Below are 15,911 nucleotides of genomic sequence, written 5' to 3'. Positions count from 1 at the left end.
CCAATTTTTTCTTGTTTTTCCAATTGTTTATTACAATTAGTTTACCTATTTTACCCAATTTTCCCCCCACAATTTCACCCATATTATTTCCTATTTTTCACACATTTCCTGACATTGCAGATGAACCTGATATTGTATATCTGATATTGTGTCTGCACAGATTCCAGACGACAAATATTTTAGTACCGATATCAAAAGCCAAATACTGGTATAGAAAAAAATGTCACGCTACCCAGCCCTAAGTAAGAGGACTACGTTACAAAATGACTCAAATGGAAGTTAAATGAACTAAAGCTCCTCAAAGAAGTTCTTCGAAAAGGGTTTGTAAGTATGAGCCTCTTTCTCTTTGACTAAATCCAGACGGACTTTTTGTTCTGATTCCGACTTTTGTGACTGTAATGTGGAGCTGTGAGCAGGGCTGGTGTTTGAGAGTGTGTTTCACATTAATCTGTGTCATGTTCAGCGGTGAAACCTTTTTTTCTTGAGCTGGAGACGTTAGTGGACTTTCTCTGATGAACTGTCTGAAACTCTGGTGAGAGGCAATATATCGCCCACAAGATCATATCGAAAGTGCTGTTTGAAAGATATGCACATTGATGTTTTTGGTAATGATGTTTTTTATATATATTTTTTTTAATCGGTTTTAGGCAATGTTTTGGTCCTGTGTAAGTATTTCTAAGTCGTGGCGACGTGTAAACAAGCAGCAACCTCCCCCTCCCTCTCTGTACAGCTGTGTGTTTTGCTTTTTCTGTGAACTGCATTTGAAGTTTCTGTTCCACATTGTTTTGCTGGATGCTTTTGTATATCTTTGTCGTGTTTTTGTGACATTCAGCGGACTTTTTACTGCAGAGAGTTCGTACTAGCCCTGAAGGAAACGGCATTTAAAATAAACAGCTTCTTCTGAAACACTGAAGAGGCACCGAGAGCCCCCGCACCTGCAGCAGTCGAGACGGCACAAGAGGAGCTACAGGAAACCAAAAAAAAAATGGACAAACGAGGAGAAGATGGCGACCCTCAGGTGAAGAACGGCGTCAGAGCCAGGGGAGAAGACGGACAAAGATCAGAAGAAGCGAGAGGAGGCGGAGGGAGCTAAGGTAGAGGAAGGAGATGACCAGTGCAGGACACCACGCTCTGAAACGGGGACAAACCCAGGAGGCACTGCACCGTTTCAGAGGAGTTTCCCCAACCTCCGAAAACATGCTGCTCAGGGCTAATGCTGCCTTCACGTGCACCGGTAAAGATGATCCTTTCCGGTTGTGAAGAAGAAATTATGAGTGCATTGTGTTCAAGTGCTTTTGTGTTGTGAGAGCAAAGTGAGATATTTGGGAAAAACACACCAATACACTATAAACAAATAAGTTAATGTTGTCTACGAACCACTGAAATACTGCTTTGTATCGGCTTTGATTGAAAAAGGGAGGAAATGGTAAGAAGAAAAATTTGAATGGAGAAAAATAGGGTATAAACATTGGAAAGTCAGTACAATTATCTTTTGTGAGCGACAAATTGATGTAAATGTAGATGTTGGCGGCACATTTGTACAGATTTGTGATGTTTGCAAATGTATGGCTTTACCGTCGTTATCGTTTTTTGTCATTTTTGCCCTCGTTGTGGTCAGTAGGGGGCGCTGTGGTCTGATTTTATTCTATAAACATTTCAGAACACTGTATATATCATTTACATTTACCCTCGTTCTCCGTGGGCGGGGCGGAATAAAGTGAATATATTAGGGATTTGGGATCCTCTCGTTTGTGAGTAAACTCGTTATAAGTGGAAAAATGTGGGGAAATTCCAATTCCACCTTGTTTTTTTGGGTTCAAAGGTCAATAAATCAGGCCGGAGTTCTTTAGAGGTTGGAAAGTAGTTCAGTAAAAACCTTCTAAATGTTGTTGCATGTCAGGCTGTCAAATGTGGAGTCTGCAGATGATGTCCCAGAGTGTTTTAACCTCTTAATGCACTGTTTCTCCAGTTCAGCTTTACCCAAATGTAAAAGCTACGATCTACAAAACTCATCTAAGTTATGATTTTCAAGAAAATTTGCTCGGTTCAGGCGGTGGTTAAGAGATTTAAGGTAAAGTCCATATAAATCCATGGGTAGAAGTGGATTTAGTGAAGTAATAAACGGATTACTGTGTAGATCAGGTATTTCTGTGTGTCAGCAGAAAGTTTGTCACATAAAGTTTAGACATTCAAACTAAACGAACCGAAAAAGAGATAAGCGTCTGTGTTTTTTTCCATTAGCTCTGGCACTTCCTGGTTGAATAAAGTCATATTTCGTGCTGCTGTGGTTGAACAAAATCGCTGGTGACTACGGAGTAGTTCAAGGCAAGCCCTGGCTGTGTTTTATTATCCGTTACAGCGGCGGAAATCAGATGGAAACGCTGTCAAATTCAAATAAAGTGGACTTAAAACGCCTCAGATACGATCACGTTTATGAGGAACAGCCAATCAGAGCCCGCGCCCTCACGCACGCTGTCCAATCACGAGCGTCAATGCTTGGACACTACCGGGTTCGTGCAGAAGCGACTTCAGCTCATTCCGAACAAAACCAGAGAAAAAGGCGAGAAAAAGGTGAAAAAACGTCTTCTTTTTTTAATTCAAATGTTTCAGATAATTTTACTGGACACGAGCCGGGACTGGTTTAACCACCTGCTCCTCGTGTGGGTTTATTTCTGTCGGTAAATAATCCGGAAGGAAACGCTGTTTAATGCGGTTATAATAATATTTATTTGTAACGGAGCTTAAATCTGTCTCGTATTTACTTTATCCTTTCGCCTCAGCTGTAGTTTCCAAATCCACTTTATTTACGGCACATTGGCCAAAAATGATAGTTTACCAAAGTGCTGCATAATCTTCTAAAAAAAAAAAAAAAAAAGTTCTCCCCTTAACCTGTTCAGGACCGCGTGCCTGATCAGGGACTGATTCCAGTTCCATTGACTTGCATACAGTATTTAGGCAACTTATATTTCGACCAATACAGACATGTGGCACAGATTTTTAAACAGACAATTCTCCCCAAAACATCTATTTCAGTCATGGAACACCATCACATACGTCAGAACATTAATTAAGGACAGAAAAATAAAAAAAACCTGAAAATCGAGCATTAAAATTAAGCATTTCTTATCCATATTAAATTATTTATGGTCCAATCATAGGTTGACTGGATTTTTTTGGTCCAAAATACTCAAGTAAAAATATAATTCAACAAAAATTTCAACAAAATACTCTTTTTGGAAAATTTGGCTCATTATTTTCAATTTGCACGGTCAGAAATTACCTCAAAATACTCCACAAATAAGAAAATCTTCTTGTAAACAAACTTTTTTGCAATTCCAGTTCTGTTCCCTTAATCCTAATGACTATTCTCTTCAAAATGAGCCATTTCCCAAAGAAATCCACTGATATTTGAGCTGGCAGTGCTCAGTGGGTGCCAGAAGCACATGTTAGCCACATGTTAGCCACATTAGCATTTAGGCACAAACTTGTCTAAAATGTCCACAGGGCCATTGATTTCACAGGTGACAATGAATCCGAGTAGGGGTCCATTGTCTCTGTCCAACAATATGCCATAGTCCATATCAACAGTGAATGAAGACGTGTAAGGGGCGCTTTTCTGAGTAAAGAAGGCGGCCATTTTGTTTCGGGGGAAGGTGTGACCGACGCACCTTTGTGCACTGAGATAAATATGGAAAAGAAATTACCCACTTCATTTTGCTTTGATTTAGTCCATTTTTGGGAAGTTAGTTGTTGCTGCTGCACTTTGTTTGACACATTTGAGAAAATATTTTTGCTTTTATAACATTTGGCACTTTGGAGAGGTTTGTGCACAATGCTAATGAGATATAGCACCAAAAAATTTAAAAGTTTACAAATCCAACATACTTGGACCTAGACTTCTGAAATTTTGCACACATGCTGAGTACCAGGTTACAACTGTACTAAATTTGGAGTGTGTGCTATGAAGTATATTTTCAGGAAAGACATTTCAGTTTATGTGTAATTTTCGATATATAAAAAAGCTATATTTTTATAAATTTTATAACTAAAGAACCTTTTTACATGTTTTTGTCACAATGTCCTTCTAAATGTACAAAGAAGCTACTTCTTGTCCTGATTCCTATGATGGTTCACATAAGCAATTTGGACAAAGTATGTTGTTTTAACAGTCATTTTAATATGGAGAGGTTACTGTTTAATTTAGCCAGGCGAGAGTTCATCAAAATAGGTGGTCCTTAACAGGTTAACCTCTTAACTCCCACCTGAACCGAACGCATTTTCTCCAATTAGCCAGAGGTTAAGAAAGTAAATGTGTTCGGTTTGTCCAAACTCGGGGTAAAATCTCTCTGGCGTGAAACATCTATAAGTTTATTAAACTGCAGCTGAAGGAAACTGAAGGACTTTAGTTCACCGCAGAAACAAAAAACAAAAGCTGCAGAGGACACATCATTTGTACGACTATTAGAAATGGATTCTTGCTGGTCAATATATCGTCTACAGGATCGCACCGAAATTGCTATTTTATAATATCCTCATGTAGCCGAGGATAAAGTCCAGTGATCCTTGATGGATTTTTAACATGACAGTTTATTAAAGCTATGGTTGGGACTTGGGATCGGATCAGATCACAATACTTTGTGCTGCAATACCAAGTATCAACAATTAAAGGAACAGGCCACCGTTTTTCCGTACTAAGATATGTTCTTACCCGAGTTTAGACGAGTTGATACGTACCTGTCTGTTTTTGTGCGTGCCCAGGGAAGAGTGTGGTCGCTTCCAACTTCACCCCTGTTTGGAGCTATAGGAATACATAGGGAGAGGCCAAATACTAGCAACATCTTTTGTCGTTTCACGTGACTGAGCGCACGCTCAAAGGTCAAACAGGTACGCATCTCGTCTAAGCTCAGGTAAGAACATATCTCAGTGTGGAAAAACGGTGGCCTGTTCCTTTAATACTGTCAGTACTTGTGTTTGGAGCACAGGCCGTTAAAAAGAATGGACGTCTCCTGCTCACTCCTCCCCGTTTACCATAATGACCACGCTCGAGGGGGAAATCATGGCAGGTTTACAGGCTCCCCAGCTCTGACGAAGCCTAAAAAGGGCATACGGGCGGGATCTTCACTGTAGACTCGGCCCTTGCGTGACGTGTAGTTTGCGCAGCTCCAATGCTAACAGTCCGACCCTCATTAGTACGAGATTTAAAAAAAAAAATTCTTAAGAAAACCAGCCTGGTTCCCTTAATTGACTTATCTAACTTTAGATAGTTCCAAAATAATTGGGACCAGGCTTTAAAGCTATTTGTAATGCGTCTAAAGTACAATGCTTTCCAATGGGGGACTAGCGGCTATATGGAGGTACTACAGCAACGGCGGAGCAATGGCGGCCCCTAGTGTCGTTGTCAAAAAGCAGAGCAGCCAGCGGCCATTGATTCGGAGGCATTTTCATAATGCAGTAACAGTTACAGCACTTACATTTCGTGATCATAACACTTCCAATAAATGTCAAATGGCAGTATGCATATTAGTTACCTTAAATACTTACTGTATCACAATAAGTATTGGATCGTGATGACAGTGGATAGTCTCAGCACTAATAAATACACACTGAGGAGCTTTCACTTTTTCATAAGCTGGATCAGTGATTTGTATTTGTTTCTCAGATGACAAATTATTTGGTGTTTTTCTTGTAGAAAGGTTGTTTTGGCTGCATATTATGGTGGACTGCATGTGTATTATTTAGTTATTTTAATGTTATTTCTGTCGTATATTCCTCAGATGGCGGACTGCGTGTCGCTGGTGGAGCTCTCCGTCTCCTGCTCAAACCTCCTGGACAAAGACGTCGGCTCCAAGTCCGACCCGCTGTGTGTGCTGCTGCAGAAGAGTCCGGATGGGAAGTGGAGCGAGGTCAGAGAGCGAAACTACGCAACACACATCAGCTCAGCGCCACAAATACACTTAAATAAAGACATGAATCAGAATCACAGCATGAATTGAATTTAGTCAAAATCAAATGTCAGTAAATAGTATTATACTAGATTCAAACTGGCATTAAATCTAAATGTATTATTTTTCCATTTTTTTTCTCACATTTTTCTCACATTTTTGTTGCTTTTTCATTGTTCATTTCCTTTGCTTTTTTGTCATCGTGTGGCTTTTTCCCGTGGCTTTTCTGTTACATTTTTGTCACATTTCTCACCTATTTTGTTGCTTCCTGTCGTGTTTTCGTACCTCTTTTGTCATTTTTTTGATGCGTTTTCATCCTTTTTTTATTGCTACTTAGACATTTTGTTCAAGAAGCTTCGAGATTTGAGCCAAACTGGAGAAAATGTGCTCAGTTCAGGAGGGGAGTTAAGAGGATCTGACTCTGTGTGTGCTGTCCTTGTTTTGGCAGGTGGCTCGTACTGAGCATGTGCAGAACTCCTCCAGCCCCGCCTTCAGCACGCGGCTCCGCATCCAGTATCACTTTGAGTCGGTGCAGAACCTGAAGCTCAACGTCTACGACATCGACAATAGCAGCAAAGACCTGAGCGATGACGACTTTCTGGGAGGAGCAGAGCTAACGCTGGGGCAGGTGAGAGGGAGGGGCTAACACCGGGACAGGTGAGAGGGAGGGGCTAACACCGGGACAGGTGAGAGGGAGGGGCTAACACCGGGACAGGTGAGGGGGTGGGGCTAACACCGGGACAGGTGAGGGGGTGGGGCTAACACCGGGACAGGTGAGGGGTAGGAGCTAATGCCGGGACGGGTGAGAGGGAGAACTGATCCTACAGAACTCATCTAAGCGTTTTCGTCGTTATGGTCACATTTCTCGTCCCATATGGTTGTGTTTTCATCATGTTTTTGTTGCTTTTTTCACACGTTTTGGTCACTTTTTTTTTTATGAAAACGTTCTACGAGCACACAAGTCCACACAAGTCCACACAAGTCCACACAAGTCCACACAGGTCCACACAGGTCCACACAGGTCCACACAGGTCCACACAGGTCCACACAGGTCCACACAGGTCCACACAGGTCCACACAGGTCCACACAGGTCCACACAGGTCCACACAGGTCCACACAGGTCCACACAGGTCCACACAGGTCCACACAGGTCCACACAGGTCCACAGACTGAGAAACTGAGCGGTTTTTATTCATCATTAATGAATCTCGCTGAGTGCGTTCACATGCGCTGGATTGAAAACACCCCGAAAAAATGTCTTTAAATCCAAGTTTTGATGCTGTTGATCCAGGTACAGGCAAATCATGTGACCTGCGTAGCAACAAGCCGCCGCCATGTTTGAAGGGTAAAACAAACCCAAGACAAAATTATCTATTCACAGATGTTTTGCTGTGGATTATGTCAGTTATGGATACTAACGAATTACTTTATATTAATGATGAATGATATCTGTGTATGCAAATGTATGTTGGTGGTGAGAAGGTCTGTTGGTGACAAATGTGTGTGCACACTGTGCAGCTGCGCTTCTCTTCCACCATGTATGGAGTGAATGTAATAAAACACTGTAATCTTCTTCGATTACAGAATGCCTTATCAGTCTGTAGCCATAGCTTTGTGCTGTGTGCACCTCTTCCAATCGCCTGGAGCCATTTCTCTCTCCTTTCTGGCTCAGTTTTCTCATGTAAAAGGACAAGTCACAACAGTTTGTGACCAAGGGAAAAGAGCTCAGCGCTCGTTTGTCTTCCGCTTCGTGTTGTTTAATGGCGGGCGCGTGTTTGTTTTACCCTTTCGCCCCGTTGCTACACGCGTGCAGTGCATTATGGGAGTAAAAGTCCAGGATGTCCGACCTCGAGAATTTTGGAGTCTTGACATCAAAGTCCATTTCTTTGATAATTCAGAGGACTGGCTGCCACACGGTATAAATTTTTTGTATATTGCCCTGTATAGAGTAACACATTTATTTATTTATTTTTACATTTTTTCCCAATTCATGTGTTTGTTCCAGGTCGTGTCCAGTAAAAGTGTGACCCGTCCTCTGCAACTGAAGAAGGACAAACCTGCGGGAAAAGGCTCCATCACCGTGAGTCTGCGCTGCATGATCTTCTGCTGCTGCTGTTCCTGTAGTAACTGTGCTGTTCCCAGGTGACAGCGGAGGAGGTCAAAGACAACAGGGCCATCGACCTGGAGCTGGAGGCCAAGAACCTGGACAAGAAGGTATGAAAGCTTTCAGTCTGCAGACTCTTGTCGCTCCTCTTATGTTCCTCACGCTCCTCTCATGCTCTTCACGTTCCTCTCGCTCCTCTCTCACTCGTCTCATGCTCTTCACGTTCCTCTCGCTCCTCTCTCGCTCGTCTCATGCTCTTCACGTTCCTCTCGCTCCTCTCTCGCTCGTCTCATGCTCTTCACGTTCCTCTCGCTCCTCTCTCACTCGTCTCATGCTCTTCACGTTCCTCTCGCTCCTCTCTCACTCGTCTCATGCTCTTCACGTTCCTCTCGCTCCTCTCTCGCTCGTCTCATGCTCTTCACGTTCCTCTCGCTCCTCTCTCCCTCGTCTCATGCTCTTCATGTTCCTCTCACTCGTCTCATGCTCTTCATGTTCCTCTCCCTCATCTCATGCTCTTCACGTTCCTCTCCCTCGTCTCATGCTCTTCATGTTCCTCTCCCTCATCTCATGCTCTTCACGTTCCTCTCCCTCGTCTCATGCTCTTCATGTTCCTCTCGCTCCTCTCATGCTCTTCATGTTCCTCTCCCTCATCTCATGCTCTTCACGTTCCTCTCCCTCGTCTCATGCTCTTCACGTTCCTCTCCCTCATCTCATGCTCTTCACGTTCCTCTCCCTCGTCTCATGCTCTTCATGTTCCTCTCCCTCGTCTCATGCTCTTCATGTTCCTCTTCCTCATCTCATGCTCTTCACGTTCCTCTCCCTCATCTCATGCTCTTCACGTTCCTCTCCCTCGTCTCATGCTCTTCATGTTCCTCTCACTCGTCTCATGCTCTTCACGTTCCTCTCCCTCATCTCATGCTCTTCACGTTCCTCTCCCTCGTCTCATGCTCTTCATGTTCCTCTTCCTCATCTCATGCTCTTCACGTTCCTCTTCCTCGTCTCATGCTCTTCACGTTCCTCTCCCTCGTCTCATGCTCTTCACGTTCCTCTCCCTCGTCTCATGCTCTTCATGTTCCTCTCCCTCGTCTCATGCTCTTCACGTTCCTCTCCCTCGTCTCATGCTCTTCACATTTCTCTCACTCGTCTCATGCTCTTCATGTTCCTCTCGCTCGTCTCATGCTCTTCACGTTTCTCTCGCTCGTCTCATGCTCTTCATGTTCCTCTCCCTCGTCTCATGCTCTTCACGTTCCTCTCGCTCGTCTCATGCTCTTCATGTTCCTCTCCCTCCTCTCATGCTCTTCATGTTCCTCTCGCTCGTCTCATGCTCTTCATGTTCCTCTCCCTCGTCTCATGCTCTTCATGTTCCTCTCCCTCGTCTCATGCTCTTCACGTTCCTCTCCCTCGTCTCATGCTCTTCATGTTCCTCTCCCTCGTCTCATGCTCTTCACGTTCCTCTCCCTCGTCTCATGCTCTTCATGTTCCTCTCGCTCCTCTCATGCTCTTCATGTTCCTCTCCCTCGTCTCATGCTCTTCATGTTCCTCTCGCTCCTCTCATGCTCTTCATGTTCCTCTCCCTCGTCTCATGCTCTTCATGTTCCTCTCGCTCCTCTCATGCTCTTCATGTTCCTCTCCCTCGTCTCATGCTCTTCACGTCCCTCTCGCTCCTCTCATGCTCTTCATGTTCCTCTCCCTCCTCTCATGCTCTTCATGTTCCTCTCCCTCGTCTCATGCTCTTCATGTTCCTCTCCCTCCTCTCATGCTCTTCATGTTCCTCTCCCTCCTCTCATGCTCTTCATGTTCCTCTCCCTCGTCTCATGCTCTTCACGTTCCTCTCGCTCCTCTCATGCTCTTCATGTTCCTCTCCCTCGTCTCATGCTCTTCACGTTCCTCTCGCTCCTCTCATGCTCTTCATGTTCCTCTCCCTCGTCTCATGCTCTTCACGTCCCTCTCGCTCCTCTCATGCTCTTCATGTTCCTCTCCCTCCTCTCATGCTCTTCATGTTCCTCTCCCTCGTCTCATGCTCTTCATGTTCCTCTCCCTCCTCTCATGCTCTTCACGTTCCTCTCCCTCGTCTCATGCTCTTCATGTTCCTCTCCCTCGTCTCATGCTCTTCACGTTCCTCTCGCTCCTCTCATGCTCTTCATGTTCCTCTCGCTCGTCTCATGCTCTTCACGTTCCTCTCCCTCGTCTCATGCTCTTCACGTTTCTCTCGCTCGTCTCATGCTCTTCATGTTCCTCTCCCTCCTCTCATGCTCTTCATGTTCCTCTCCCTCGTCTCATGCTCTTCATGTTCCTCTCCCTCCTCTCATGCTCTTCATGTTCCTCTCCCTCCTCTCATGCTCTTCATGTTCCTCTCCCTCGTCTCATGCTCTTCATGTTCCTCTCCCTCCTCTCATGCTCTTCATGTTCCTCTCCCTCCTCTCATGCTCTTCATGTTCCTCTCCCTCCTCTCATGCTCTTCATGTTCCTCTCCCTCCTCTCATGCTCTTCATGTTCCTCTCCCTCGTCTCATGCTCTTCACGTTCCTCTCCCTCGTCTCATGCTCTTCATGTTCCTCTCCCTCGTCTCATGCTCTTCATGTTCCTCTCCCTCGTCTCATGCTCTTCATGTTCCTCTCCCTCGTCTCATGCTCTTCACGCTCCTCTTACGTTCCTCTCACACTCTTCTTGTGTTTCTTAGGACACGTTTGGAAAGTCCGACCCGTTCCTAGAGTTCTTCAAACAGGGAGACGACGGAAAGTGGGTCCTGGTCCATCGCACCGAGGTGAGACCTGCTCCAGACCCGTGTCATACCTGCCTTCAGCCCTGTTTTATCCCTGGTTTAACCCTGGTTTAGCCCTGGTTTATCCCTGGTTTAAGCCTGGTTTCACCGTGGTTTAGCCCTGGTTTAAGCCTGGTTTAAGCCTGGTTTAAGTCTGGTTTAAGTCTGGTTTAAGTCTGGTTTAAGCCTGGTTTCACCCTGGTTTAGCCCTGGTTTAGATTTATCTCGGCTTCTGTCTCTGCAGGTGGTGAAGAACAACCTGAACCCGGTTTGGAAGAAGTTCTCCGTTCCTCTGCAGACGTTCTGCAGCAGCGACTTGGAGCGACCACTGAAGGTTAGTGTCATCAATAACAAAGTACTAAAGTACTGAGGCTGTGTCATCAATAACAAAGTACTAAAGTACTGAGGCTGTGTCATCAATAACAAAGTACTAAAGTACTGAGGCTGTGTCATCAATAACAAAGTACTAAAGTACTGAGGCTGTGTCATTAATAACAAAGTACTAAAGTACTGAGGCTGTGTCATCAATAACAAAGTACTAAAGTACTGAGGCTGTGTCATCAATAACAAAGTACTAAAGTACTGAGGCTGTGTCATTAATAACAAAGTACTAAAGTACTGAGGCTGTGTCATCAATAACAAAGTACTAAAGTACTGAGGCTGTGTCATCAATAACAAAGTACTAAAGTACTGAGGCTGTGTCATTAATAACAAAGTACTAAAGTACTAAGGTTGTGTCATTAATAACAAAGTACTAAAGTACTGAGGCTGTGTCATCAATAACAAAGTACTAAAGTACTAAGGCTGTGACTGACCATCGGCGAGTCGCCTTAAATAGTATTTTTACAAACATTTCCCCCATGAAGCTAAAGCAACGTCTCCACAGAGGAAACTTAAACAACGACCGTAACCAAGCACATTTTCTCCAGTTCTGTTTTACCAAAATCTAAAAGCTTCTCGACCGGAGCTTACAGCCTATAGGTCAGTGTAACGCCTCATTTGAAAGCTAAGACCTACTAAACTGATAGTAACTTTTTTGTCACATTTGTTGAGCGTATTTGTTGTGTTTCTGTAGTTTTTTTGTCGCATTTTTGTCACTTCTTTGTCGGTGTTTTCATCGCTCTTTAGTCATGTTTTTGACGCTTTTTTGCTGTTATAGTTGCTTCTCCTGCATGTTTTTTGTCGCTCTTTTGCTGCACTTTTCACAAAAATTTGTTGTTTTTTTTAAAAACATATTTTTTTTGTCTGTCTGTCTGACTGTCTGTCTGCGCTCTGATTGGCAGGTGAGCTGCTCGGACCACGACAGCGACGGCTCTCACGACCTGATTGGCTCGTTCAGCTGCTCGGTGGCGGCGCTGCAGAAGAGCGGCGCCAGCTTCGACTGCGTCCACCCCGACAAGCAGAAGAAGAAGAAAAGCTACAAGAACTCAGGCAGCGTCCTCGTGAAGCGCTGTAAGGTACTGCGCCTTTATTTTCCTGCACAAGTTCATCAGAAATAAAGTCTGGGATATACTTCTACACACTTTTTTGATCCAAACCTTTCTGTTAGTGAGGTACGATAATGGAAGTTTGCACCCAATGGCTGCTCTGCTTTATGACCACGACACTGGGGGCCGCCATTGCTCCGCCATTGCTGTAGTACCTCCATATCGCCAATAGGCCCCCATTGAAAAGCATTGGAGTTTAGACACCTTAAAAACAACTTTAACGCCTGGTTTCAATTTTTTCAACACTAGACTAGGCTAGATATTCCTCCTGAGATAACACTGGGTTAGTCACAATTTAAGAAACCAGGCTGGTTTTCGTAAGAACAATTATAGAAATCTCGTACTTAAAGAGGGCCGGACTGTTAGCATTGGAGCAGCGCGAGCTACACGTCACGCAAGGGCCGAGTCTACGGTGAAGGTCCCGCCCTTATGTCCTTTTTAGGAACATGCTTCGTCAGAGCTGGGCAGGGAGAATCCGCCATGAATTCCCCCACGACCGTGGTCATTATGGTAAACGGGGAGGAGTGAGCAGAAGACGTCCATTATTTTTTATAGTCTATGTTTGCACCCAGTGTTTCCCCCAGCATTATTTTTGCAGCGCAGAGCAGGCGCCATCAGCACCCCCCCACCCTGACAGGACGATCTCCTTTCATTATGCAGCGCGAATCACCAATCGTTTAAACGAGGGTCTTTACCAAATCCGTTTTGATAATCCATTACGTCTTTTGTTTTCTGAGCTACTACGCCTACTACACTGCGCTCAGTGACACATGCCATGCAGTCGTGTTTATTTGAGGCTACGTCAGAAAAGATGGGAGGAACAGGGGCAGAGACCACTGCACCAGTAAGTCTAACCAGTGCGATTAGAGGACAATAAAATGAACACTGAAGAGAACTCTGATTTTGGTGAAAGTCCAGTGAACTTAACTTTAAATGCTGATTTTGGCTCCTCTTGTTTTATACTGAACACAGACTGATGAACACATGTCTGATTAGATCGTAAACTTTGGAACTCACTGATAAATATTAAACATGAATATGAGGAAAATTCAAACACCCATGGGAAAGTTGAATAATGATGTCCGTCAATCTAAAAATAATATATTACATACTCAAGCTTTCTGAAAGTATGTTTTACAATTACTTAAATTGAATTGAATAATCGATAGAAGCAATAATATATGAAATGTCCAGATGTGACTTTTCACAAGTTTTTGATGGTCATTTATTTCACTTCTGTTCATCACAGAGTTACCAAAATCGTTTCGTAATAATTAAAAAAAGAAAAAAGCGTTGTTTTCACGTTTTTGGCACTCAATGTGTTCAAAGGATCTGTATTGTTCTGGAGAACAATATCGGCCATCCCTACTTTCCATTGTGTCCCATTTACTTTTGAATATGTTCTTTTCCCTAATTCCTGTGATGAATGATTACTAATGAACCTTGTGGAGCTCTGTGTGGTGTGAAACCATCTGTAATAAACTCTCTGTCGCTGCAGATCTCCACTCAGTTCTCCTTCCTGGATTATGTGATGGGCGGCTGCCAGATCAACTTCACGGTGAGCCTGTGGATGAACGAGTGAAAGCTTTTATTGCTACTGTAGTAAAGCCATGGTATTTTTAAAAGAGTTTAAGACAATTTAACAGTGATAGTATGAATAAGAATCGCTAAATGTTTGCCTGTGTTGGTCCTGACCCTGTGACCTCTGACCTCAGGTGGGCATCGACTTCACCGGCTCCAACGGAGACCCTCGCTCGCCCCAGTCCCTGCACTATCTCTCCCCCGACGGCCTGAACCAGTATCTGTCCGCCCTGTGGTCCGTGGGTCAGGTGGTGCAGCACTACGACAGGTCAGGAAACTTTGATCAAAATCAATCTGCAGAAATGAACAAGCATTTAATTGGACTAAAAAAAAGTGTCTTGGCCTCTTACTCTTTGCATTAACCGAGGGCATTTTCTCCAGTTCAGCGTTTTGATCACATTTCCGTCACATTTTCGCCGTGTCACCGTCACATTTTCATCACATTGTGGCAGGTGGCATTTTTGTCACATTAAAGGGATATTTCAGGATTTTTGACATAGGGCCTCATTTCCTAGTTATCCAGAGTGTTGCTGATTTTGTGAGATTTTTTTTTTTGTAATTCATGCAGTTCTTATATTTGAAGAGTTTCGTGGCGCTAGGCTAGCGCATTTCTATGGTATCAGCTAGCCTGCATTAAAAACAGTCTGACCCGCTCCACAGTGCAATTTTTGGAATATAACTGACCTTGCATCACATGAATGATCGCATTTTGAGAGGCTATTTTCTAGTAAAATATATATATTTTCTGCTCAAATATAAGGTATTTTATATGGTTAAAATTATTCTATCGACACAGACATTTATATGGTTAGTCTGGCGTTATAAGTGAATTGCCTCAGGTGCTCTGTGGAGCGGGTCAGACTGTTTTTAATGCAGGCTAGCTGATACCATAGAAATGCACTAGCCTAGCACTAGTCTAGCGCCACGACACTCTTAAAATATAAGAACCGCATGAATCACACACAAAAAAACATCTCCAGAAATCAGCAACACTCTGGATAACTAGGAAATGAGGCCCCATGTCAAAAATCCTGAAATATCCCTTTAAGTTGCAACAAAAAAGATTAAATCGAGAAAAACATCTCTTTAAAAAATGGTCTAAAGCACTTGTTTTTGCTGAAACTGAACACAATATTTAACTCCAAAGTTCCCGTTGTTTCAAATTTGCTTTTGAATAACAAAATGTCGCTCGTTCCTCAGTTTGATGGAACGTTTGCAAATCACATAACTCTGACGGAGGATTTTCCCGTCTCCTGTTTCAGCGACAAACTGTTCCCGGCATTTGGATTCGGAGCCAAACTTCCCCCGGACTTTCAGGTAAAACCCGGACCGGACCCGGATTGGACTGGACTGATCTGATCTCGGTCTGACTCTTGTTTTTTGTTTTCCAGGCGGCGCATCACGACTTCGCCCTGAACTTCAACCCGACCAACCCGTTCTGCCAAGGTTTATATTCATCTGTCATCTGGCAGTAGTACTATGAGTATTGTGTGTACTTGTAGGTATCGAGGGGATTGTAGAGGCAGTAGTATTAAGAGTATTGTGTGTACTTGTAGGTATCGAGGGGATTGTAGAGGCAGTAGTATTAAGAGTATTGTGTGTACTTGTAGGTATCGAGGGGATTGTAGAGGCAGTAGTAATAAGAGTATTGTGTGTACTTGTAGGTATCGAGGGGATTGTAGAGGCAGTAGTAATGATAGTATTGTGTGTACTTGTAGGTATCGAGGGGATTGTAGAGGCAGTAGTAATAAGAGTATTGTGTGTACTTGTAGGTATCGAGGGGATTGTAGAGGCAGTAGTATTAAGAGTATTGTGTGTACTTGTAGGTATCGAGGGGATTGTAGAGGCAGTAGTAGTAAGAGTATTGTGTGTACTTGTAGGTATCGAGGGGATTGTAGAGGCAGTAGTAATAAGAGTATTGTGTGTACTTGTAGGTATCGAGGGGATTGTAGAGGCAGTAGTAATAAGAGTATTGTGTGTACTTGTAGGTATCGAGGGGATTGTAGAGGCAGTAGTAATGAGAGTATTGTGTGTAC

General features: G+C 43.7%; 1 protein-coding gene across 4 annotated transcripts in view; it reads left to right on the top strand.

Annotated features, from left to right (window-relative positions):
- Positions 1-15,911, top strand: part of LOC306962736 (copine-1-like) — a 78,939-nt gene that overhangs the window by 14,054 nt on the left and 48,974 nt on the right. For 3 of the 4 annotated variants that reach the window (XM_079556001.1, XM_079555998.1, XM_079555999.1), the window contains exons 2-12: positions 5,775-5,903; positions 6,391-6,570; positions 7,949-8,023; positions 8,086-8,157; positions 10,727-10,810; positions 11,052-11,141; positions 12,091-12,264; positions 13,793-13,852; positions 14,010-14,143; positions 15,138-15,192; positions 15,267-15,321. In XM_079556001.1, coding sequence (XP_079412127.1) covers positions 5,775-5,903; positions 6,391-6,570; positions 7,949-8,023; positions 8,086-8,157; positions 10,727-10,810; positions 11,052-11,141; positions 12,091-12,264; positions 13,793-13,852; positions 14,010-14,143; positions 15,138-15,192; positions 15,267-15,321 — 1,108 coding nt within the window. Of the gene's footprint in view, positions 1-2,489; positions 2,572-5,774; positions 5,904-6,390; positions 6,571-7,948; positions 8,024-8,085; positions 8,158-10,726; positions 10,811-11,051; positions 11,142-12,090; positions 12,265-13,792; positions 13,853-14,009; positions 14,144-15,137; positions 15,193-15,266; positions 15,322-15,911 lie in introns of those variants that run through there. The other variant, XM_079556000.1, reaches the window with a different exon arrangement.

This window comes from Gobius niger (genome assembly GCF_951799975.1).
Source record: "Gobius niger genome assembly, chromosome: 5".
Lineage (NCBI taxonomy): Eukaryota > Metazoa > Chordata > Actinopteri > Gobiiformes > Gobiidae > Gobius > Gobius niger.
The sequence above is the reverse complement of the archived record's forward strand: the minus strand, read 5'-3'. Positions and strand labels throughout refer to the sequence as shown.